This window comes from Carassius auratus, chromosome 47 (assembly GCF_003368295.1).
Source record: "Carassius auratus strain Wakin chromosome 47, ASM336829v1, whole genome shotgun sequence".
Taxonomy (NCBI): Eukaryota; Metazoa; Chordata; class Actinopteri; order Cypriniformes; family Cyprinidae; genus Carassius; species Carassius auratus.
The window spans coordinates 6,899,430-6,920,399 of NC_039289.1; the positions used below are offsets into that span (position 1 = coordinate 6,899,430).

General features: G+C 39.5%; 1 protein-coding gene across 1 annotated transcript in view; it reads right to left on the reverse strand.

The window, feature by feature from the left end:
- Positions 1-20,970, reverse strand: part of unc13a (unc-13 homolog A (C. elegans)) — a 38,385-nt gene that overhangs the window by 8,410 nt on the left and 9,005 nt on the right. The window contains exons 8-39 of the mRNA XM_026235968.1: positions 20,574-20,603; positions 20,217-20,412; positions 19,344-19,463; positions 17,077-17,805; positions 16,899-16,992; positions 16,073-16,119; positions 15,722-15,800; positions 14,402-14,407; positions 14,211-14,285; positions 13,898-14,117; positions 12,712-12,939; positions 12,492-12,633; positions 12,222-12,391; positions 11,106-11,221; positions 10,819-10,982; positions 10,580-10,733; positions 10,431-10,499; positions 9,156-9,245; positions 8,200-8,334; positions 7,720-7,853; positions 7,559-7,644; positions 7,064-7,190; positions 6,844-6,940; positions 6,143-6,286; positions 5,549-5,626; positions 5,417-5,440; positions 5,231-5,308; positions 5,018-5,106; positions 4,789-4,941; positions 4,585-4,708; positions 1,275-1,304; positions 417-473 (exon numbers count right to left, since the gene is read on the reverse strand). Coding sequence (XP_026091753.1) covers positions 417-473; positions 1,275-1,304; positions 4,585-4,708; positions 4,789-4,941; positions 5,018-5,106; positions 5,231-5,308; positions 5,417-5,440; positions 5,549-5,626; positions 6,143-6,286; positions 6,844-6,940; positions 7,064-7,190; positions 7,559-7,644; positions 7,720-7,853; positions 8,200-8,334; positions 9,156-9,245; positions 10,431-10,499; positions 10,580-10,733; positions 10,819-10,982; positions 11,106-11,221; positions 12,222-12,391; positions 12,492-12,633; positions 12,712-12,939; positions 13,898-14,117; positions 14,211-14,285; positions 14,402-14,407; positions 15,722-15,800; positions 16,073-16,119; positions 16,899-16,992; positions 17,077-17,805; positions 19,344-19,463; positions 20,217-20,412; positions 20,574-20,603 — 4,085 coding nt within the window. The remainder of the gene's footprint in view (positions 1-416; positions 474-1,274; positions 1,305-4,584; positions 4,709-4,788; positions 4,942-5,017; positions 5,107-5,230; positions 5,309-5,416; positions 5,441-5,548; positions 5,627-6,142; positions 6,287-6,843; positions 6,941-7,063; positions 7,191-7,558; positions 7,645-7,719; positions 7,854-8,199; positions 8,335-9,155; positions 9,246-10,430; positions 10,500-10,579; positions 10,734-10,818; positions 10,983-11,105; positions 11,222-12,221; positions 12,392-12,491; positions 12,634-12,711; positions 12,940-13,897; positions 14,118-14,210; positions 14,286-14,401; positions 14,408-15,721; positions 15,801-16,072; positions 16,120-16,898; positions 16,993-17,076; positions 17,806-19,343; positions 19,464-20,216; positions 20,413-20,573; positions 20,604-20,970) is intronic.

Sequence of the window (20,970 nt, forward strand, 5' to 3'; positions counted from 1 at the left end):
TATTTTCAAAAAAATTAACAGAAATTTATTTAAAAGAAAAATTAAAGACATAAGGATGAGAAGATGACAAATTGTTACTAAAGTGTCATGTCTGTCGCTACAAGTATTTATTTAAAATAGATAATCCAGGTTCATTTAACCCTGAGTTAACATAATCATATGTCATCTCATGTCAAAAAAACGCTGGAAAATTCAGAAAAAAAAAACTGTTGTTGTTTTTTGTTTAATAATAATGCAGGTTTTTTGATTACGAATCCTACAGTTTTCGATTACGAATGCTAGTATTTGAGTACGAATACTACAAAAATATACACAATTCAAAAAGTCATTTCGAAAAAGATCAAAACAAAACAAAATACTGCTAATCATTTAAAACGAGCTAGCATCTTTTTACTTTTTGTAATAAACTTCCATACCTTCAACTTGGAGAGCTGACCGAGTTCCTTGGCTGCGTTGAATATAAGTTGAGTGCCCTGGAGGAAGAAGAGGAAAAAATGGAGGACGCGAGAAAAAGAAAGAGTATAGAAGAGAAGGCATTAGACAGGTCACAGAGTTCGACAAAGTTGTAGACAGAAATGCCACATCACAGAAGTAAGATCCAGACAGTCTCAAACATCAGACACGCACGCACTCGCACAATCCCAGCGTGCCCCACCACCCCAAACACTGTCGAGCACAGCCACGCATCCACACACAACTGTGCAACATGAGACAGTAAACTAGCTACGAACAGAAGACAGAGACAAGAGTTGAAAGGTTTACAAAAGCCAGTAGGTCCACAGCCCAAACAACACCACTCTGGTGATATATCTAGTATCTACGACTGGACGATACTCTCATTTTTGGATATATCACTAAGTGAACGAGGCTTGTGCACCTTATTATACCATTATAACATTATACAAATGTGTGCTATGTAGAAGTCCTTGGAAAATTAAATCATTAGTATACAGAAATAGTCCTGTATTTCTGACATCGTTTAGACAAGCGTTGATATCAAAGTCTGAAGCGACTGTCATCCATGCATTATTTAACCTGGTATGTCCGAGCACCTGTAATGAACTATGTGAGGTTTTGAACGGGCACATAGGTGAGAGTCTATAGGGTAACCAACAACTGCATTGAAAACGAGGGGTAAAAAAAAAACACTGCTTCCACTGGTTTGTTTCAACAGGGGGACCCAAGTTACACAAAGAAGACATTAAGAATGAGAGAGAAAGAGAGAGAGAGAAAGAGACAGGACACATTGAGCTAAATGGGGATTCAGTCCTTACATCACTGTGACAAGCAAGCTTCACCCTGCCCTGTGAAGAGAGGACAGTGTAATTAACTTGAGAACTGGTCTTGGTGCTTTTTAATAGGCTGACAGTGTCCATTATCCAGTATCTGACAGGGCCTATCACATCATCTATCAAATCTGAAGTTCATGAATAGACGAAAATGGAGAAAATAATAGAAAAACATGTTTTCTGTTTGTTGTTAAACACACAGTTCACCCAAAAATGAAAAATTCTGCCATTATTTACACACCCTCATTTTGATTTGAACTTGATTAATTTTTTCCCCCTTCTGTGGAACACAAAAGGAAATGGTTTACAGAATGTTCACGCTGCCCTAAAATTGAACGGGCATAAAAATTATTTTAAAAAGTGCCAGTGGTCTGCACAACTTGGACTGAACTGTTGGCTAAAAGATGTTTCACTTATTTCAGTTTTCAAAATGTCCGCGTAAATTGGTTAGTGTAAAGGTTTAGAGAAAAACGGTTTAAAAAATATTAAAATAAATAAATAAAAATAAGGTTACACTACAGAAAGAAACTGATTTAAATAAATTATTGACATTTATTTACTATTTATTTATTAACAATTCAGTACCTAGCCCTAAAAGTATAGTGCTATAGTGAGTAGGAAAAAACTGATGTAATATAATAGAAACAACATATTTTCCACCACCATCACTTAATTGACGTTAAAACTGGTGCAACACAATTTTGACGTGCCATATTTGACAATACGCAAATATGAATGAGATTTAAGAGCTGAGCAGATAGGACGAATTTCTATATGGATGACAGATTGAATAAATGATAACAGATTTTCATTTTGGAATGAACTTCCCCTTTAAAGTAGTTAAAATTCATTCTGTTAATTAATATTAAATTCAGATTTTTTTAATGGTATTCTTTGTAATCTAAGGGACCTAATCAAATAATAAATATCAAAACTATGAAATCCTTACAAGGCAATTCAGAAAACAAAATGATGAAAATATCTTCAAAGGGGAGCTAATGGATTGTAACATCACATAAAAAGGCAGCGTAAAATAACCGTACAGTTTTTACAAGCAACAGACGGATAGACTATATTGTTAAAATACATGAAAAAGAAAATAATAATTCAAGTCAAGTCTGAGAAAAGGAGAAAAAAACACAAAAATACTATCCCCGAAACACACATTAGTATGAGACCTCTGCGTTCCATCAGACCAATTTTGGTACATCAACACGCAAAAACCAAATACCAGGACAGATTTATATAATAATGTCTGCAGAGACTAAAAAAAGAGAGGCTCAGGAGTTGGTGGAGATCAGATGCAAGCAACAACCCACACAGGAGAGGTTTCAAACAGGTAACACAGGGAGGGTGGATCACCTGAAACCAGTTAACGTCACCCAGAAAACTGACCTACCACGGACTGGAAGCGAAAGTGCATCGCTTCCAGGAAAATGAGAAGAGGAAGGGGCTGGCAGTCAGATGTGGGGTGGACATCAGATTGGAAGTTTTGTTGGGGCAAAAAAGGGCCTAGTCCAAGTCAATTAGGAAATGCACCATGCTGCAGCCACCTCAGGTATACAGACCACTGAGGTGACCAGGCAAAGGAGAGAAAATGGATGGAGAAGAGAAGAAAGAGACAGCGGGAGAAGTAGAGAAAGATGGACAGACGAATGAGGATGCATTGCACAACAGGAAAGGACTTGGCAGCCACACAGAGCAGAAGGAGGTGGTTGGAAGGGGGTCACCCGGCATGGACGGACTGTGGGACACACAGACGCACAGACAAAAGTGCTCTGGTACTTACTATCATCTGTGGAAGTGGAGCGGGGGGGAGAGCGAGAATGTAATAACCAGAGAGAAGGGTCAGTGAAGCTACAAAGAGCCCCACATCAAATCAAAAGAAGCATTAACATTCAGGCTACAGGACCGACTTCAGGCCTGATATGATTTTACAAGTCCCAAGGTCTGTGATTGCCCGAGGGACTGAAACAGGCCCAGTGTGGAGGAATGCTTCAGCCAAAATGAAAAATCTCTCCCTTCTCGTATTCCAAACCTGTATGATGTTCTTTCGTCCATGAAACACAACAAGAGAAATTTGGAGGAATGTTCAAGCTGCTCTTTTCCATACAATGAAAGTGGATGGGGACCGGGGGATGTCAAGCTACGAAATGGACATAAAGTAACATAAATGTATTCCATACCACTTATGCACTATATTTAAAGACTTCTGAAGCAAATTAAACAGTTTGTGCGAGAAACAGACAAAACTGTAAAGCATTATAGAAAAAAAAAAATGTCCCACCCCGCCATTTGCAGTAGCTCTCAAACCTCATTTTCATTGCTGCATATTCAAAGTTGGTGTTTCGAATGAATAACAACTTAAATTTGCTTTAATTCATTCCATAAAGGCTTCAAAAGACTTGGAATCAAGTGCATAGGTCATATGGGCCACTTTTAAAATGTCATTTTTGGAATGTGACTGTGTCTTTATTGTAGAAAAAAAAAGAGCAGCATGAACAAACTTCAAAACATCTCCTTTTGTTTGCACAGACCAGGGCTGCTGGGCTACTGTCCTGCAGAGTTAAGCTCCAACCCCAATTAAACACACCTGCACCAAGGTAATCAAGGTCTTCAGGACTTCGGGAAACTAGCAGAAATGTATTCTGGGATAAGTTTGAGCTAAACTCTGCAGGATGTTGGCCCTTCAAGACCAGGATTGGACACCTCTTCTAAAGCATAGTCATACTGGTTTGGAACGACATTGGGATAAGTAAATAATGGCAAAATGTAAATTTTTTAAGGAATTACATATTCAATTTTTTTTATTTTTGCAGTAAGCATATCATCAAGAACTGATATGGGTCTCTTTTGTCAAAATAAACAAATACAAACAAAAACACAAAAAGAGTAACAGTTATATCAAGACATAATAAAAGCAGTAAGTTGTCTCTGTTCCTGTAGAAATGCTCTCAAAAATGAACTAGCATTCAAATATATAGAAATACACTTAAATAAAACTAGAAATAAAACTTTTTAGTCAAGATTAAAATACATGAAATATGTGTGACTACAGGACCAGAGAGCAGTCTTGAGAGGTGCTTGAATGATATGGTGCACTCCCAATGTTTTTAGAGTGGAAAATGTATTTTGTCCAAAGTGATTTTGGGATTTTGGGATAGGGACATGTTTTGTTGGGAATGGGAAGAGACATTTCCAGTCGTTCTGTGTCTTCATGATCCATACCAGAAAATACAATGCTGTAAACAATCTTGGAATTTATATAAAATTATTTCTATTTCCAGCTCATTACCGTTTGGTCAGTCAAAGGTGGCAGAACAATGGTCTTCTCCATTGTGTTCATCACCAACTTCCAAAGCTCTTTCAGCACTCGCTTCAACACTGTCTTCTCACAGATCTTGGCAAACAGTGTGAGACTGACAAGGAAAAAGTGCAAAGTGAAGTCGAGGTGTAAAATTTCCAAGAAAGGGTCTAAATCTAATGACTGGCATCTTACTTGCTGTCAAGGAAGTCCATGATTGGCTGGAGGACGTTGTCGGCATCCTGGGCAACGCTGCTGCAAGCACTTGCTGGTACGTTCCCCGTCCCCTTCACCTGGCTAAGTATGTCACCCATCTGCTTGACATTTTCTTCAATGTTTGGCTGGAAACTATGGGGCGGAGAACAGATGTTACTCCAAAAATAGAACAAAAAAGCAACTTCTTCCTGATCTCTTGATATCTCACCTGGTGGCAAAGATCCTTGCAAGGTCATCTAAAACATTGTTGAGCTTCAGCTGGAGTTCTTTCAAGATGTCGCTAGCTTCAACATTCAACTGAAAGGCACATTAAGCAATGGTCAAAACCCCCAGAACTTGACTGGGCTCGCGGAAGGTTGTAGATCTTTGCACAAAAAGGCTTTGCTAAGCCAGAATGCAAGCAGATTTATGGTTCACTTACATCTTTACCACCCATGGCCTCAAACATCTTCTCAAGCTGTACCCTGAGCTGTTGGATATTGTTAATGAGGATGCACGGCTGTGGGAAGCAAAAACACTTTGTTAAAATGCACGCAATTCAACAGAAGTCTAACTGAACCCACCAAATATCAGCATGGTATATTCTACCCATGTCAGATGTACATACTTTGACAGCGCCATCCTTTGCATTCTAGAATCAAAGAAAAAGAGAACACAAACTGAATGAGTTAAATTCCGGATTTAAGCAACTATTTTAAAAAATGTAAACCTGATTCCATAGGGCTTTTTAGACTATTACCACTTTCTCTTTGGTGCAGTGGTTGGGGAAGTCTCTTGAGATAATGTCCGCGTAGGAGAGCAGAACGTTGCTAATGGTCTGTGGGGTTAAAGAGAACATGTCTAAACAAGTTCAATGAAAATGCATAACTGTTTCACAGATTGATTATTAAGGGAAATATTATTGTTGTTAAGCTAACTGTTTTCTAAAACGTTTCTTCATCTGATACTGAAAACAGGTACAAACTCTTTTTACAACAATTTTGCTAAGAAAAACTATTTTGCAATTCTATTTTGGTCACGCTATGAAGGAGATTTGCGGACTTGATTTTTCGGAGACAATTTTCAGGTGTCAATTTTTCTTTAGTTTTAGGTCAAAACCAACTTTGGTTTGCCGCAGGTTACGATCACGCCAACCAAAGTTTGCGACCAAAATCTTATCTAAGCTTTTGATTTTTACTCACTGATGTTACATCGTATTATTTGACAAGCAATATTCGTAAAAGACAGAAATAAACTCACACAGTGTGCCTTTGGCTAAAGCTAACAGATTTACAAAATCTATTAACGGAATGATCATCAAACTATTACAAATTAAAAGCTGTCAGCTGAGGACCTTGGCAAATCTCTTCATGTAGTGTCCAACGATCTGTGGGTCCGGACACTCCAGCTTCTTTATGATCTCGAAGCTCTGATTAAGCTGCGAGAAAACGTCCACTACCGAACAGGAGAAGAGAGCGTGCTCCGAAGTTTGCTGATACTGTAGGAAAGAAAGAGTTGGATGTGTAGTCAGGAAAAAGTTCTAGAATAGAAAGCGCGAGAGACTGCGTAAGCAGACGTCAGGTGTGAGCTCTTTCGTCTGGAAATAATTGGGTCGGGGTGAGACTGTGGCAGGTTCCCAAAGGGGACTCAGTGGAAGTAATGAACTAAAGAGCATGCTTATTGGTTCAGGAACATGCTGGGGTGCTATGAAGTGCACTCATTCATCAAATTTTGACATTGTCTGGCTGCAGGCTGGAGGTCTGTTGTTACTGTAATTTATTACAGCTGGTAAGCTGAATGGTAAGTATAGATTTACAGTGGATTTCCAATTTTGCTTTCAACTTTTCTTATAAATTCTTACAAATTTAAATTACTTTTCTATTATATACATACACACACCCACACACACACACACCCACACACACACACACACACACACACACACACATATATATATATATATATATATATATATATATATATATATATATATGTTGTATCTGCATTTAATGGCCTTGAAGATATGAACCAAAAGGCAAGAGAGATAAATCTCACCCCATCTTTCTTATCGCGCTCCAGGGCTCCGTGCAAAAAGTCCCGAGACACCTCCTCATTCTCATCCAACCACTGGATGACAAACGGCTCGAACCACCTGCAGAGTAACATCACAACCTAAAGCTCTATCACCCATCAAACCACGGTCACAGTGACATTTTAAGTGTGCATGACTCGGATAATATGCGTGTGAGATGGAAGAGTTTGGGGAGTCACTCACGTGGGATATTCAGGCACTCGGCTCTTGAAGAAAGGCAGGTCTTTGCAGTATTCATTGTAGAGCCACTTTACTTTGAAGTGCAGGTTCATGTAATCTGCGCTCTTGCACAGCCGGTTCTTTTCATGCTCTGAATGCCGTGAGGTGAAGACAAAGGCTCTTCATGAAACAGTTCAAGATATAACGGCACATAATACATCTACGCAGAGAGGAGAACCCCTACTGAATCAGCAGACGAGAAGAACTCCACCACATGTCGACTTTTCACCAAGTGTGAAATTTAAGTAGCTATCAGTGGGAAACCCTGCCAGGCTTGTGTTTCTAACTAACAGGCAAACTTTTTTCATTGTATCTCATTTTCTGTCAGTCAAGTTCTGAACATCACAGACCTACAGCTGAAACTTTTTAATGAGGTTCTGGAGTCTTAGTCTACAAAACAAAGAATCAATCAATGCAAAGGCTAGATAGATGAAGAAAAGCTTCTTAGATTAGACTTGCCTTCCATTGCGTACTTCATATCCTGGGCAAACAGGTTCCACATAACCTCTGCGCTGATTTTTCCGACATTGAGCTCCTGCGGAAACCTGTGTGCACCAGAGTACATCATATTAAGATCCTAAACAGGATTATGAAGTGAAATAAAATGATGCTAGACTCACTGGTTAAGGCAGGGGGTGTAGGAGTTTTTGTCCTCTTCAATAATTGAGACAATAAGGGTGATTAGCTTAGACCAGAAGTCTAGATTCTTGATGCTTGGACCTTGTTCCTCAGGAGGAACCTCTCCTTTTTTGTTCTGCACAAGATGAATTCATTTTGAAATGGTAGCTTGAAGCATGCTACGGCTTTTCATAATCTGCCAAACCTCTGGAAGAAATTACCCCACTAATGCGCAGGAATGGCTTATTTCAGCCAGCAAACAAACAAACAAACAAACATCAATATGCAAAGCACTCTAGGGGAACAAGATTAGGGTTAGATGATTAATTCAACAGGAACAGTGTTTGATATTTATGAGGGAAGCCTGTAACATCTTCAAAGCAGCGCAAACAAAAGCTGCACGATGAACTGCTCTGATAAAATGGCTTGGATGCTCCCGGGGGAGAGAGCTTTGGAGTTGATCAGGAAGTGTCAGGACTCACCGGGTCCGTCTGGTATTCTCGACTATACAGCTCGTGGCAGTTGTTGAAAATGTATTCGTAGGTAGAGTTGAGGCAAGCCTTCACACAGTCCTTCACTACCTGGCTGGCACGAGGAGGACTCTGAAGCTCCTGGACCTAGAGAAGAACGATTCAGGGTGCATTCAGATGGGTAATTTAATCAATTAAACAAAGATAATACTGAACGTAAACTTTCTAATTCTACAGCAAAATAATAATAAAAAAATTCACAGAAAGCTGTGTGAAAAAAGTAGTACGAAAATAATATTAAGAAAAAAAAGAAAAAAAAAGAAATCATAGGAAAAAGAAAACAGTATAAAACTTATAGAAGAACACAGAAAATAAAATTGCATGAAGATTATATGAAAATTGTAAAATCATGCAGAAAATCAATGCAAATGTAATGTAACAAACTAATGTACAGAAATTGTATGAAATAAAAAAAAAAATTGTCCAAAAGAAATTGTATGGAAAAATTTCTTATAATAATTTTAAGAAAGTGCACAGAACAGAAAACTGTATGAAAATTGAAAAATGAACACCATATAAAAAAGAAAACGATCAGAAAATCGTAAAAAAGAAAAACAGAAAATACAGAAATGTTATTATAGATTACAATGGTAATATAAAAAAAGTGAATAATATGAAAAATCACATGAAAAAATATTTTCTAAAATCATAAGAAAAGAAAACCGCTTGGCAAAGAAAATTATGCAAAAATTGTATGATTTTTTTAAAATTATACTTAAAAAAAAAAAAAAAAAAAAATATATATATATATATATATATATATATATATATATATATATATATATATTAAAAAGAAAACCACATGAAAATGACATAAAAAAAAAACTCATACCAGAAATATTAAGTAAAAACCAAACAAAAGAAGGTCAAATTTACACGGTCAGTAGCATCAGGGGGTTACAACTAACCTTCATCCTGAAGAATGTGATGCTGGTCAGCAGGTCCACAGTAGACTTGAGGTCCTGTAGCCTCTCAGGACTGCTAGCTGGGAAATTATTCTGAACACACACAAGCACAAGAAAGGGTGCCTCTTTGCAATCATACTCATTTCAATACGACTTAAAGCTTTTACATGTAGTCACATCGGACTAATCAATCTCATTTGTCTGATTCGACAATCTCACCTGCAGGCGAACACCACACAAACCATTTAACTTTAGTTAAAGGGGGGGTGAAATGCTATTTCATGCATACTGAGTTTTTTACACTGTTAAAGAGTTGGATTCCCATGCTAAACATGGACAAAGTTTCAAAAATTAAGTTGTACGTTTGAAGGAGTATTTCTGTTCCAAAAATACCTCTTCCGGTGTGTCACAAGTTTTGGAAAGTTTTTTTCGAGTATGGCTCTGTGTGACGTTAGATGGAGCGGAATTTCCTTATATGGGTCCTGAGGGCACGTCTGCCGGAAGAGCGCGCGCTCCTGTATAACAGAGCACTGAGAGGCTGAGCACAGACTGATCAGAGCGAGAGCGTCGCGAAATGTCACAAAAGAAGTGTGTTTTTGGTTGCCAGGGCAAGACAACCCTGCACAGATTTCCAAAAAAAAAACAGCATTAAGGGACCAGTGGATGGAGTTTATTTTTACAGAGCATCAACGGAGTTGTGCAAGTGTTTGTGTTTGTTCCCTGCATTTCTAAAATGCTTGTTTTACAAACAAAGCCCAGTTTGACGACGGATTTGCGTATCGTTTATTTCTTAAGGATGATGCAATCCCAACGAAAAAGGGTCACGATTGTGTGTTGGAACCACAGGTGGTGAGTAAAACTGCTTCAAATATCTCTGCCTCCTTGTTAGTGCGTCCGCCTCCCATCGGAGACCCGGGTTCGAGCCCCGCTCGGAGCGAGTCCTTGCTGCTGCTGCTCTCGTTCAGTTTCAGTCTTCACAGCTGTCACAGCTTCTCAACGCAACTGGCGCTCGTGATTCTTTAGCTCCGACCACACGTCACGCCTCCAGGCGCTCGTGTTTTTCCGGGAAAAATTGGTACAGACTATCTTTCTCTTATAAATATAATAAAACTAAATACTTTTTGGAGTTATGAAGGATGCAGTACTACTCTATAGGTACTCAAGATTAACAGAATATTGAGTGAAAACGAGCATTTCACCCCCCCTTTAAGAAAGATCCTTCATACAAAAGCAAAGAAAGAAGTGACTTCTCAAGGAAACACTAGAAAGTCATAATACCCTGTACATAGAAAGGTCAATCCTCAGAGAGTTGTGAAGCTGGTCCAGAAGCTTGACAAATCGCTCTTTCTACAAAAAGCAAAAAACAATTACTAGCACACACACATTCGATGCTGAAATCTTCCTGAAAGGCAGAATCAAGCACTCACACCAAAGTTGGAGGCAGCGAAACGGTCAGAGGCGGACACATTGTTAGTGGCCTGGGTTGTGTGAGCGTAGTAAGCATTGATGTTGGCCAGTAGGGTGCTCATGACCGCAGGCACTCCAGGACACATGTACTTTGATGATAAGCAGGCGAAGTGTCTAAAAACAAGAAGGTACAAAAAGTACCTAAGTACAGAAGCAAACACCTAAAACGTCAATGGCAGAACTGTGAGGAGAATCATACGTCATGGCTTGGTAAATGGACTCCACCCCGTAACGCATGGCAAACTCATCGACGATTTCTTGGGGCGTCTCTTCAAAGTAAACCTTCCATGCATCATCACCCTTGGCATCTGGTATCTTCACCACCCCATTGTTCTGGATGTCCGTTAGATAGTGGAAAAGGTTCTACGGAGAGATGGAAAGTGGATCAATTCACTAAGGACTAATTTGATATCAGGGACTATGCACTCAAGCTTGCTAATAAACAATTGCAGGTGGAAAATGAGAATGAAAAAGTGTCAGACTGACCTCGTGCAGGCAAGTGTACTGGACGTGGTATGGAGCTACGGTTTCTTCTCCTTTGATCTCCACACTGATGTGCATACGAATGGCTCCAGACACAGCAGACTTGTCCGTACGCTTGTCTGAAAGGAAGCAAAATTATGTCGGTAAAATATAAAAAAAACAAAAGCAAGAAAATAGCAGAGAGCTGTGTGATAAAAGAAAGTGGTACGAAAACCATAAAAGAAGAGGCAAAAAAAAACACCTGAAAAAAAAAGAAGAAAATTAAAACAAAAGAAAAATTACAAAAAAATATAATCATATGAAAATCACATTAAAAAACTGTCTGAAAATTGTAAACAAAAAAAAAATGTATATGGAAAGGAAAATCATAAAAAAGAGAACAATTTATGAAACCCACAAAAAGAAAATGATACAGAAATTCTAGAGAATTCAGAAAAAAAGGAAACTACAGTTTAATCATTGAATCAGTAATATGAATCAGATATGACTCAGTAAAAAAAAAAAAAAAAAAATCATGAAAATCATAAGCTAAGAAAATCCTACAGAAACTGCATTTAAAAAAAAAAAAATTAAATCGTATGATAATTGCAAAAAAAAAAAAACATTCCATAAGGAAAACAATATCATATGAAAATCATATGGAGAATTTTTTTTTTAATTCAAACAAGCCAGTGTTGATTTTAGAAGTGCAAGAAAAATGTAAAGCAAAATGTCTAACCTCAGTTAATCAATTTTTTATATCCCAATGCTACTATACAAGTTTGCGATAAACTTTTAAACGTCTTCTTTACGAGGTAGTGTCACGAAATGGCAATTTTACAAGCTTGCTATGTTAGCAAGAGAGCGAGCGGAACAAGTCATGCCAATCGATTAAATAGATCACAAAAACCTAAAACAAACATGATATACGACTGCACATCTAATGATACGTCACTCTAATGGTTCTGTAATCCTTGTCCTGGCTGCTGAAGGTCAGTGGCAAATAGACTCAAATTTGAACAGTTTGAACTTCGAGTGTTGCATTGCAGTTCGACCCGTGTGCAACATAAATATAACATTACATTTATATTATTAATGCATTTTGATATTTCCGAAGAAAAATATGGTTTGGTCACTCACCCAGGTTGTACCAGACGTCCATTTCTCCGCTCAGAGTTCGAACCTCGATGATGGTCTGACCGAGGAAATCATCAGACTCCCGTTTGAACTTCTGCTTGACTCTGGACTTAATATCGTCGTCCTCGTCCCACACGCGCACTTTGATCCGATCGGAAGAGTTGTGACACTCACTGTGTGAGATGTTTTTGTGTCACCATGAGCATTAACCCTTAACGAAATATATCGGACACATATTAATTGAGTTTTGAATCCCAAAAATTGTCAACTTACAAATTGAAGCTCTCATCCCATACAGGGTTGAGGTTGCCGTAGATGGTCTTGGTTCGTTTTTTGGTCTTGCCTACTTGCACTGTAACATAAGGATCGCTGGAGCCGGTCTTGTCCTTTGCCTGCAGGCCCTGGGCACATAATACTGAGCGGAGAAACAACAGGGTTCATACTAAGATAACCAATATGAAATAAACTTGTACTAGTCGAAGTGGGTCATTACCGGTGATGCTGATCTTTGCCGACCACTTGGACGTTCCGTCTAGGACGCTTTGCTTGACCTGCTTCATGTGTGCCACGTGAGTCGCCTTGATGACGGCAAACACGTCCTGAATCAACTCGAATATCTCAGGCTTGTTGCGTTCACGGATCTTCATGCGATCTTTTAACACCATGATGATATTCTGGGTGCGATCCTCAGCTCCATGCTTGGAGCTCTTCTCCGCCGCCCCTATGAAATATGGAAAAGGTTCATTTAAATACACTTCATATTCACACTAACGGTCAAACGTTTGGAATGACTGTGATTTTGTTTGTTTTGTTTTGTAAGTTATGTTGATCCAGGCTAAATTTATTTGATCAAAAATACAGGAAAAACAGTGAAATTGCGAAATATTATTACAATTCAAAATCATTTTTAAATATATATTGAAATGTTTATTATTTCTGTGAGGCAAAGCTGAATTTTCGGCATCATTACTCCAAGCTTCAGTGTCAAATGATCCGTCAGAAATCATTCTAGGAAACACAAGCTTAAGAAACATTTCATCAATGATGAAAATAGTTTTTTCTGCAGAATATTTTTGTGGAAACCATGATACACTACTAAAAATAATTAATTATTTTTTTTTATAAAAATAAAAAGGAACAAATAAACACTTTTCCAACAATGACATATTAAATGTGTGACAGTAATGACATTTTAAATGTTAACAAGGAAAAATTTGTTCTTTTAAACTCTCTATCTATCAATGAATCCTGACAAAAGTATTACTAATTAAGCATCAATAATAATAACTCAGCAGCAAATCAGCATATTAGAATGTTTTCTGAAGGATCATTTGACACTGAAGACTTGAGTAATGATGCTGAAAATACAGCTTTGCATCACAGGAATAAATATCATTTTAACATTTATTAAAATACAAAACAGTTATTTGAAATTGTAATAATATTTCATAATATTACAATTTTTTACTGTATTGTTGTTCAAATAAATGCCATCTCTGTGAGGTTAAAGAAAAAACAAAAATCAAAATTATTCCAAGCGTTTGACTGATACAGTAAGTGTATATTTTAAATATATTTATATATATCTCAATAAATATATTTCAAATAAACAAGAGAATCTTTTTTTGTATTAAAGACAATATTTGACAGTAATGAAATATTCTCCATAATCATCTTACTCTGTAGACAATCGGCATTAAGCAACTCTTGACACTTCTCGTGACACTTGACCCCGCACTCTGTGCAGCGCATGCCCTGTCGAGCGATGCCCCACAGAAGCCCCTCACACTCGTAGCAGTAGGTGGGGGTCGTGGCCGTCCACACCTCAAAGTTGTGTGGTGTAGTGCAGGAAATGGGGTAGATCAAAGCCTGCAGGGTCTTCTTATAGACGTGACTCTTCTGCACGGTCATAATAAATCAACAGGTCAATGGAAAACGGTTCTGAACTGAAAATGTCAATGTCTATGAAGACAACGGGGCTTGTTGACATACCAATTCTTCATTGTTGAGTGTGCTGGAGGCCATAGCAGAAGTGATGCCTGCTTTTCGAGAGTTTTGGACAAGAGACTACAAGAGAAAACAAAAATGTAGGGCTCAAAATAAAATTAGGAGCAAATTGTTTGTGGTTGCAATTGAAGTATGTTACCCAGGAGTTCTGAAAAGGTAAAATTGTGAGTGCTTACCATTGCCTGCAGGAGGTATTGGCATTGAAAAAAGAGAGGGGAAAATACATTTTAGAAGTTTGCCAAAAATAACTCAATAACTTAATATTTCATACATCAACTTAAGAAAAAATAAAATAAAACACAACCACAAGTAGAAAATATTTCTGTAAAGAGGCCTTTAAAAGTGCTTGTACAACAAGAATACATGTGGAAGACTGAAATATGGAGGGAGTAGAGAAGAAAAGAAAGAAAGGGAGGAGGTCGTCTGTCTGTAGTTGAACTGTTTTCGACATGCATTTTAATTCTGCTCCAATCAGCACTTTGGCTTCTGACTCTTAGAGTCAGTAGCAGTGACGGTAAACTGGATTAAAACAGACAAACTGCGGAGGTGTTTAGTGCAGTATGCTAATTTCTCCCTCATCTTCAAGTCCGTAGCGTCAAAACAAGCCTGGTGCCATTGCCGGCTCTGACAGATCTCCAGTGAAGGCTGCCAGGAGTGTTCTTGGCTGAATAAGTGCAGCCAGACCTACACGACAGCTGTCAGCAAATTAATGATTTTTTTTGGGCTCTTGTTACTTTATTTAATCAAGACACAACTGACTCTCCTGTCAGTCTAATGAGAAGTTTTGCAGAAAGTGTTGTTAATAAAGTACACTCAAAAATGCATTTTGCGGATTGTAAAATGTTAATTAACATGCACTAATGCTCTTGAACAATTTGCTTGAAATAAATGTTATTGCAATGTAATCAATTTCAACAACATGAACCAGATTTAATTACTATCTCAATTTAAATGTGGTTATTTCATAATTTCTTTGCTTACCGAACATGAACTGATGAGTTAGACACCATAAGACAAGAAACATGTATTAGTCAGGTCAGTTTAGATTTCATGTTGCCTTTAATGCCTATATGCTTGTGTTGCATCTATTCATGCGAGAACCAATGATGTTTGATTTTATTTGCCACCCAAACCTTTTTTTAAGTATCAGTGGAAAAGTTCAACAAGCTCCCAAAATAGGTCACAGGCACAAAACAAGGTTAGCGGCTCAGAGAGAAATACAGAGGCTGAAATGAATGGGACTGTAAGGGAGACACTGCGACAGTCAGAAGGCTGGAGATTCATCAGTCTGCAGGGTTAATGGAGCTGAGTAATGCTCTGATAATGTCTAACCCAGTAGCCGTGATTCAGACAGATGTGCCATAGAGGCTTCTGGAACTACAGACCCTTGACAGAGTGCTGCCCAAAATAACCACGCTGATGCATATGGATGGTGCTTTTGAAGAGTTGGGAAGGTGATGTTGTGTCCAGCTGTGTAATGCCTTTGTGTGACTCACCAGGTCTCGGACGAGAGGGATGGCCTTCCTCTTGCGTAGGTCCGGCATGCTGTCTATGCTGTAAAGAGCACCTCCAGGCCTGCAGATCAAACCAGTGGATGTATTATATATACTGTATATCATACATAGCTAGCTATTTCCCACTGATCTAATTTAGCAACTGGTTAAAAAAAAAAAAAAAAAGAGAGGTCAGAAGAGTATATTCTCTATATATAAGGATTCATTATGATTAAGGGACTTTCTGATGTTTAAATGTTTACATAAATTATATATAATCTAACTCATGAAGTTTGAAGCGCTCAGACTTTCAGCTGCTCCCAAAATGAGCTGCAGTCCTTTGGTGACACTCACCCTGCTTGCAAAAAGAGTGACGCGAGTCCTGGAGTCTCGCCTCGAGCCTGCGGACAACAGGGAGTGACAGCGGAGTCAGTGACCATATATCTCGATTTAATCAGTCCGCTAAACCATATTAAACTTCTCTTTAATATCCATGCAGACCTCACAATGTAATTTCAATGATAGAATTTATATCAAGAAAAAAGACCATTGTCTATTCTGTACGGACTCAGAAAGAGCCTGCAGTCAGCTGATCTCAATGATGTCAGTTGCAGGACTCTCTCATTATTAGACCGGATTTGCCGGACATCTTTATCTCCATCATCCTTGTTCTGTCATAACAACTCCATGTGTATCTCAGAGGAAGCGTGCCGCAGTCATTGGTCAGGGAAATGTGTTTACTGTTAGACCCACCTTTTAGATTGCTTGTCCAGCTTCGGCAAAGCAGTGAAGAGCATGACAATCACTATGCCAATGACAAAAAACTGAAAAAAGAACAACAAAAAAACACACACACAAAAACAAAAAAAACAAATGGGGTGGAACACAAAAGTGGGCAAGCATGAAATCCCAAAACAAAACTTGTTTTGCAAACATATGTAACAGTAAAACGTAAAACTTAAAAGTAAGTGACAAAAAAGTTAAATGAAATGAATAAGACAAAGGAAGACAATGAAGGGCAGAACTAACCAAGGACTTAATGTTGGCCAACAGAACCAACAGAATAGCATAAGCAAGCTGGCATACTTTGACTGGCTACTGAATTATTATATGGTTGGAAGAAGCTAATCAAACAAATATAGTATCGATTTCATGCTTCACAACTTCAGACCTCACGTACCTCCTGCAGCTGAAGGCGAACCCTGTTGAAGAGTCGCAACCAGTTGGCTTTGGCCCTTACTGCAGGGTCCACACGTGGCTCCAGCTTTGGTGTGCTGCGAAAAAATGGAAAACTGTTAGATTTATTTAGCATTTAGCAAAATGTCATGAAGGGCTATACCTTATCCTAGGAAACTTACCTCTCTGGAGAAGCCTCTTTCTTTTCTTGATCTGCTTCAGGCGGGACCTCTGTGGCAGGGGTAGACAAAGGTTCCCTCGAAGGGGCTACAAGCTTGCCTACAGGTGTTGGGACCTTCCCAGGCTCCACCTCTGAGACTCGTGGTGGGGTTGAGGTATGCGGTACCTTGGCAAAGACATCATGTGGCTGCTGTGGGGGTGATGACTCTCGCTTAGACTCCATGGTCTGGAATGGTGGTTGGGATTGTGGTGGTTGTTGCTGGTGCATGGAAGCCTGTTTCTCCAGTGGTGGACGACTGGTCGGGGCCTCAGGAGCCAACATTGGGGCAGTGCTGGTTGGGGTAGGGGTGTAAGGTGGCTCCTGCTCTTCACTGAGAGTACCATCCATTGGGTACAGGTCTTCATCCTCTTCCTCCTCATAGGGATACTCCGCTTCCTCCTGCTCATAGACCTCACCATCCTCTTCAACATATTGTGCCTCTTCTTCACCTCCATCTTTGTTGTACTCCCCATCATCACTGTAGACGCCCTGCGGCTCATCTGGATCCCAATCAGGTGAGTCTTTACCGTAGCTAACGGAGGAATGGCAGGAGTGGTAAGAGTCGTTCTCGTCGTAGAACTCTCCGGAACCTCGGAAACTCTCGCCATCGTCTGGGCCAAACTCCTCACTGAGTTGGGAGCTGCCGCGGCTCAGCTCACCAGAGGAGGCATAGCGACTACTGCCGGTGGGACTGTGGGAGTAAAGAGTCATTAGTGTTATATTGCTTATAGTGTTAACAAGATGCGTGACTGTTGATATACAGATTTATGGGTCATAAAAAGAACAAACAACCACCGAGGAAAATGATACTTTTCAGCTGATAAAAGTCTCTCCCTGCTGAAAACAACTGTTAAAGACGGGTTTTCTGGTCTTAACTAGTCTCTCAGAAGACAGGCCAGTAGACCAGCTTAAACCAGCTAAGACAAGCCAACAAATTAAGGGTTGGTTTGAGGTATTTTCTTCAGCAGGGAAATAGTTGTTGCTTATTTATGGATGAATGCATGTGGGTGAGGTGGTAAGAAAAAACGAGACAGAATCCTGAGGTTCATTTGAGGGAGTCGAAGAAAAGACCATTAACATACGGACTCAAAAAGAGCTGTTTCACAAAATACGTCAAGATGGCAATTGGAAAAGTTGTCAGTGGACAAACTAACCCAGGTGGACTTAAAAAAGGACAAGACATTGAAAAAAAGATAGAGAGTAACACTGAGCTGAGAGAGAAGGGGATGCAGCATTTTGATGTGACACCTTAAAAAATTTAAGGTTATTTATCTTTGATGGTGAATGAGCCAATTAGGTGTAAAGAGATTGAAAAAATGGTACGAGTAAGAATAGATGCACTGCCACACAGACAAACACACACACGATCGATTATGGGACGTATGGTTTAGTAATGTATGAAGAATCAGAAGCAAAATAGATGGGATGTGTAAAAGTCTTTGAGCCAAAAAGTGTCTATGCTTCAGACTAGAGCAAATACGAGAGCCACAGGACACACAAACAATTACACATACAATCACGCTTCTGTCAAACCATTTAGTTATACATCCTTGTCACCTTTTTCGCTTTCTTGTGGACAAACCCATAAAGACACAAACGCAGCTTTATTTCCTGTCTTCCACACAACACATTTTGGCTTTCGGAAAGTTGTCCATGAGATGTTGAGAGGATAAGTCAGTGGTGTGAGCATCCCCTGTTCTCTGCCATAGTCATCGACATGGTCCCGCCTGCTGCCCACACACAGCCTAGTCTGTCTAAAGGCTATGTAATTAGCGTACACTAGGCTTTCAGAATTCTGTCAGGCATATAGCTGCTAAATAACAGACTTCACAAAAAAAAAAAAAAAAAAAAAACAGACCCAGTGGACCCCCACTGGCAACTGCACCAAATTCAGATTACACAGTACAGAAGACACAAGAAAAAGCTTCTGAAACGCACAAGTTGGTAACCCAATAACACGTGACAGATCATTAACAGGTAAATAACAATCATGAAAGAGGACATAGAAACATATACAAAAAGGTATAGATAGAGTATATATATTCATAGACCATGTATGTCAAAGAAAGATTGGTGCGCATGCATGGCAAGCATAGCGAGGACCACAGGACCAGACAAGTCCAATTCCACGACATCATCACAGCAGGACGGATTCACAGGCTGGAGCAGGAAGAAGAGCGGGAGGAGGAGGTGGAAGAGGGTGGAGGTGTAGGAGCTACGGAGACCCACCTATCAGAGAGCGAGTGCCTACTGTCTAAGGAGTATTGGCGGCTGGTCCGCCTGCTCGAGCCAGAAGCCGAATCAAGATCGCTGCGGCCGTTGGTGGCGGAGTCTAAACTATCATAGTGTCTGGTGGGAGGGAAGGGGATGGGGGAGGCAGGAAGAGGAGGAGCATGAGTAATGTCTTTTTTATTATTTGTTTTTTCATCTCACCTCATCAGGTCACATTAGATGGAAAATGGCCCAGTTTAAGGCAATGGTTAACCAGCTGCTAAGAGACTCATATCAAAAGTATCACTGTGGGATCAGGATCTGTCCATTATTAAGACTTTATAAAGAAGAGCCCTGTCCCAGATGGCGCCCTTGATGTTGATTTGCAGTCTTGTGGCCTTCGCTCGCACGCATCTGTAAAGTCCACGAGACTGTAGGGTGGCCCACTTGACATCTTATGTTTCCCAAGGCTGCTCACAAGCTGCTCTGAGGCAGCTATGTCTGCTTTTGGTATAAATATCTTAAGGGACTTCAGGTGCCATTTGGGATAAGGCAAGAGTCTCATTGCATAACAGCATGCAATGCAAGAATGTTGGATGAATTTCCCTTTTGTAAGACAAAATGTACAGGAAATAAAAGCGTGTTTTGAAGTGAACTGGGCCAAAATGAACAACTGAGGGAAAACGTTGCATTCAAATCACAGAGTTGCACCAATGTGGCTCAAAACCCATGAAGTGTATACAATGACTGCTCATCCAAGGCTTGTATACAGTCACCAATGCATAGGAAAAAGAACAGACGAAAGTCGCACAGAATGCTTTTTCTAACTGATGGATGCTAAAGTTACTAGCATTAGCAGATACATTGCAACCAGGAATTGGGACAATTTACCTGATGGCTCTCTGGTTATCATAGTCACAGTCATTCACGTCGTTGTAGCGGGAGCCATGGTGTGTGTTACGGATGGGGTATTGGTGCAAGGAGGCGTTGGGCTGAGAAGTGGTGTAGAATGGAGGCGGGATGCTGTTGCTGGTTTCACTGCGGTAATCACTGTCTCGATCATCCACAGCACTATCTGGATCATCATCTGAAAAGCAAGTGATGATTCTACATGTAAAATGTGTGTATTAACCGTAATAGTTTTAAGTAGAAATGTTCCAGCACCAAAACCATACCCATCATACTTCATAAAGTATCAATGAAAGTATTGTGCAGCTTTTTAAAACTCACCAAACTAAGTTTACTTACTTTGCTGGTCCCCCCATAGACTCCAGTTACCTATAAGAACAAAGAGTCAACAGAAAAATTTGAAATAGGCCAAGAAGTCAATGATGAAAATACATATTTTTGAAACAAATACCTCGGTGTGACCATGAACAAGCAGCTTGCCCATGCATGCTAAGTGCTAATGTTTAATAGCTCTGATGTGAAGCAAAAATAGCCTGTTGGCAAGCCAAAGCTTCCTGCTCCTCCTTAACCCACCCATGCTTGAAATATTGCTGAATACTATCCAGAAAATCTCTATGCACCATGATGCTAAGCCATCCATCTAGTGCTCTGAGATAAAGCACTCTCATATTGGAGCTGCTGATGGTGTGACTGCTCCTCTACTGAGGTTCTGCACACATCAACCTACCAAGGGGCC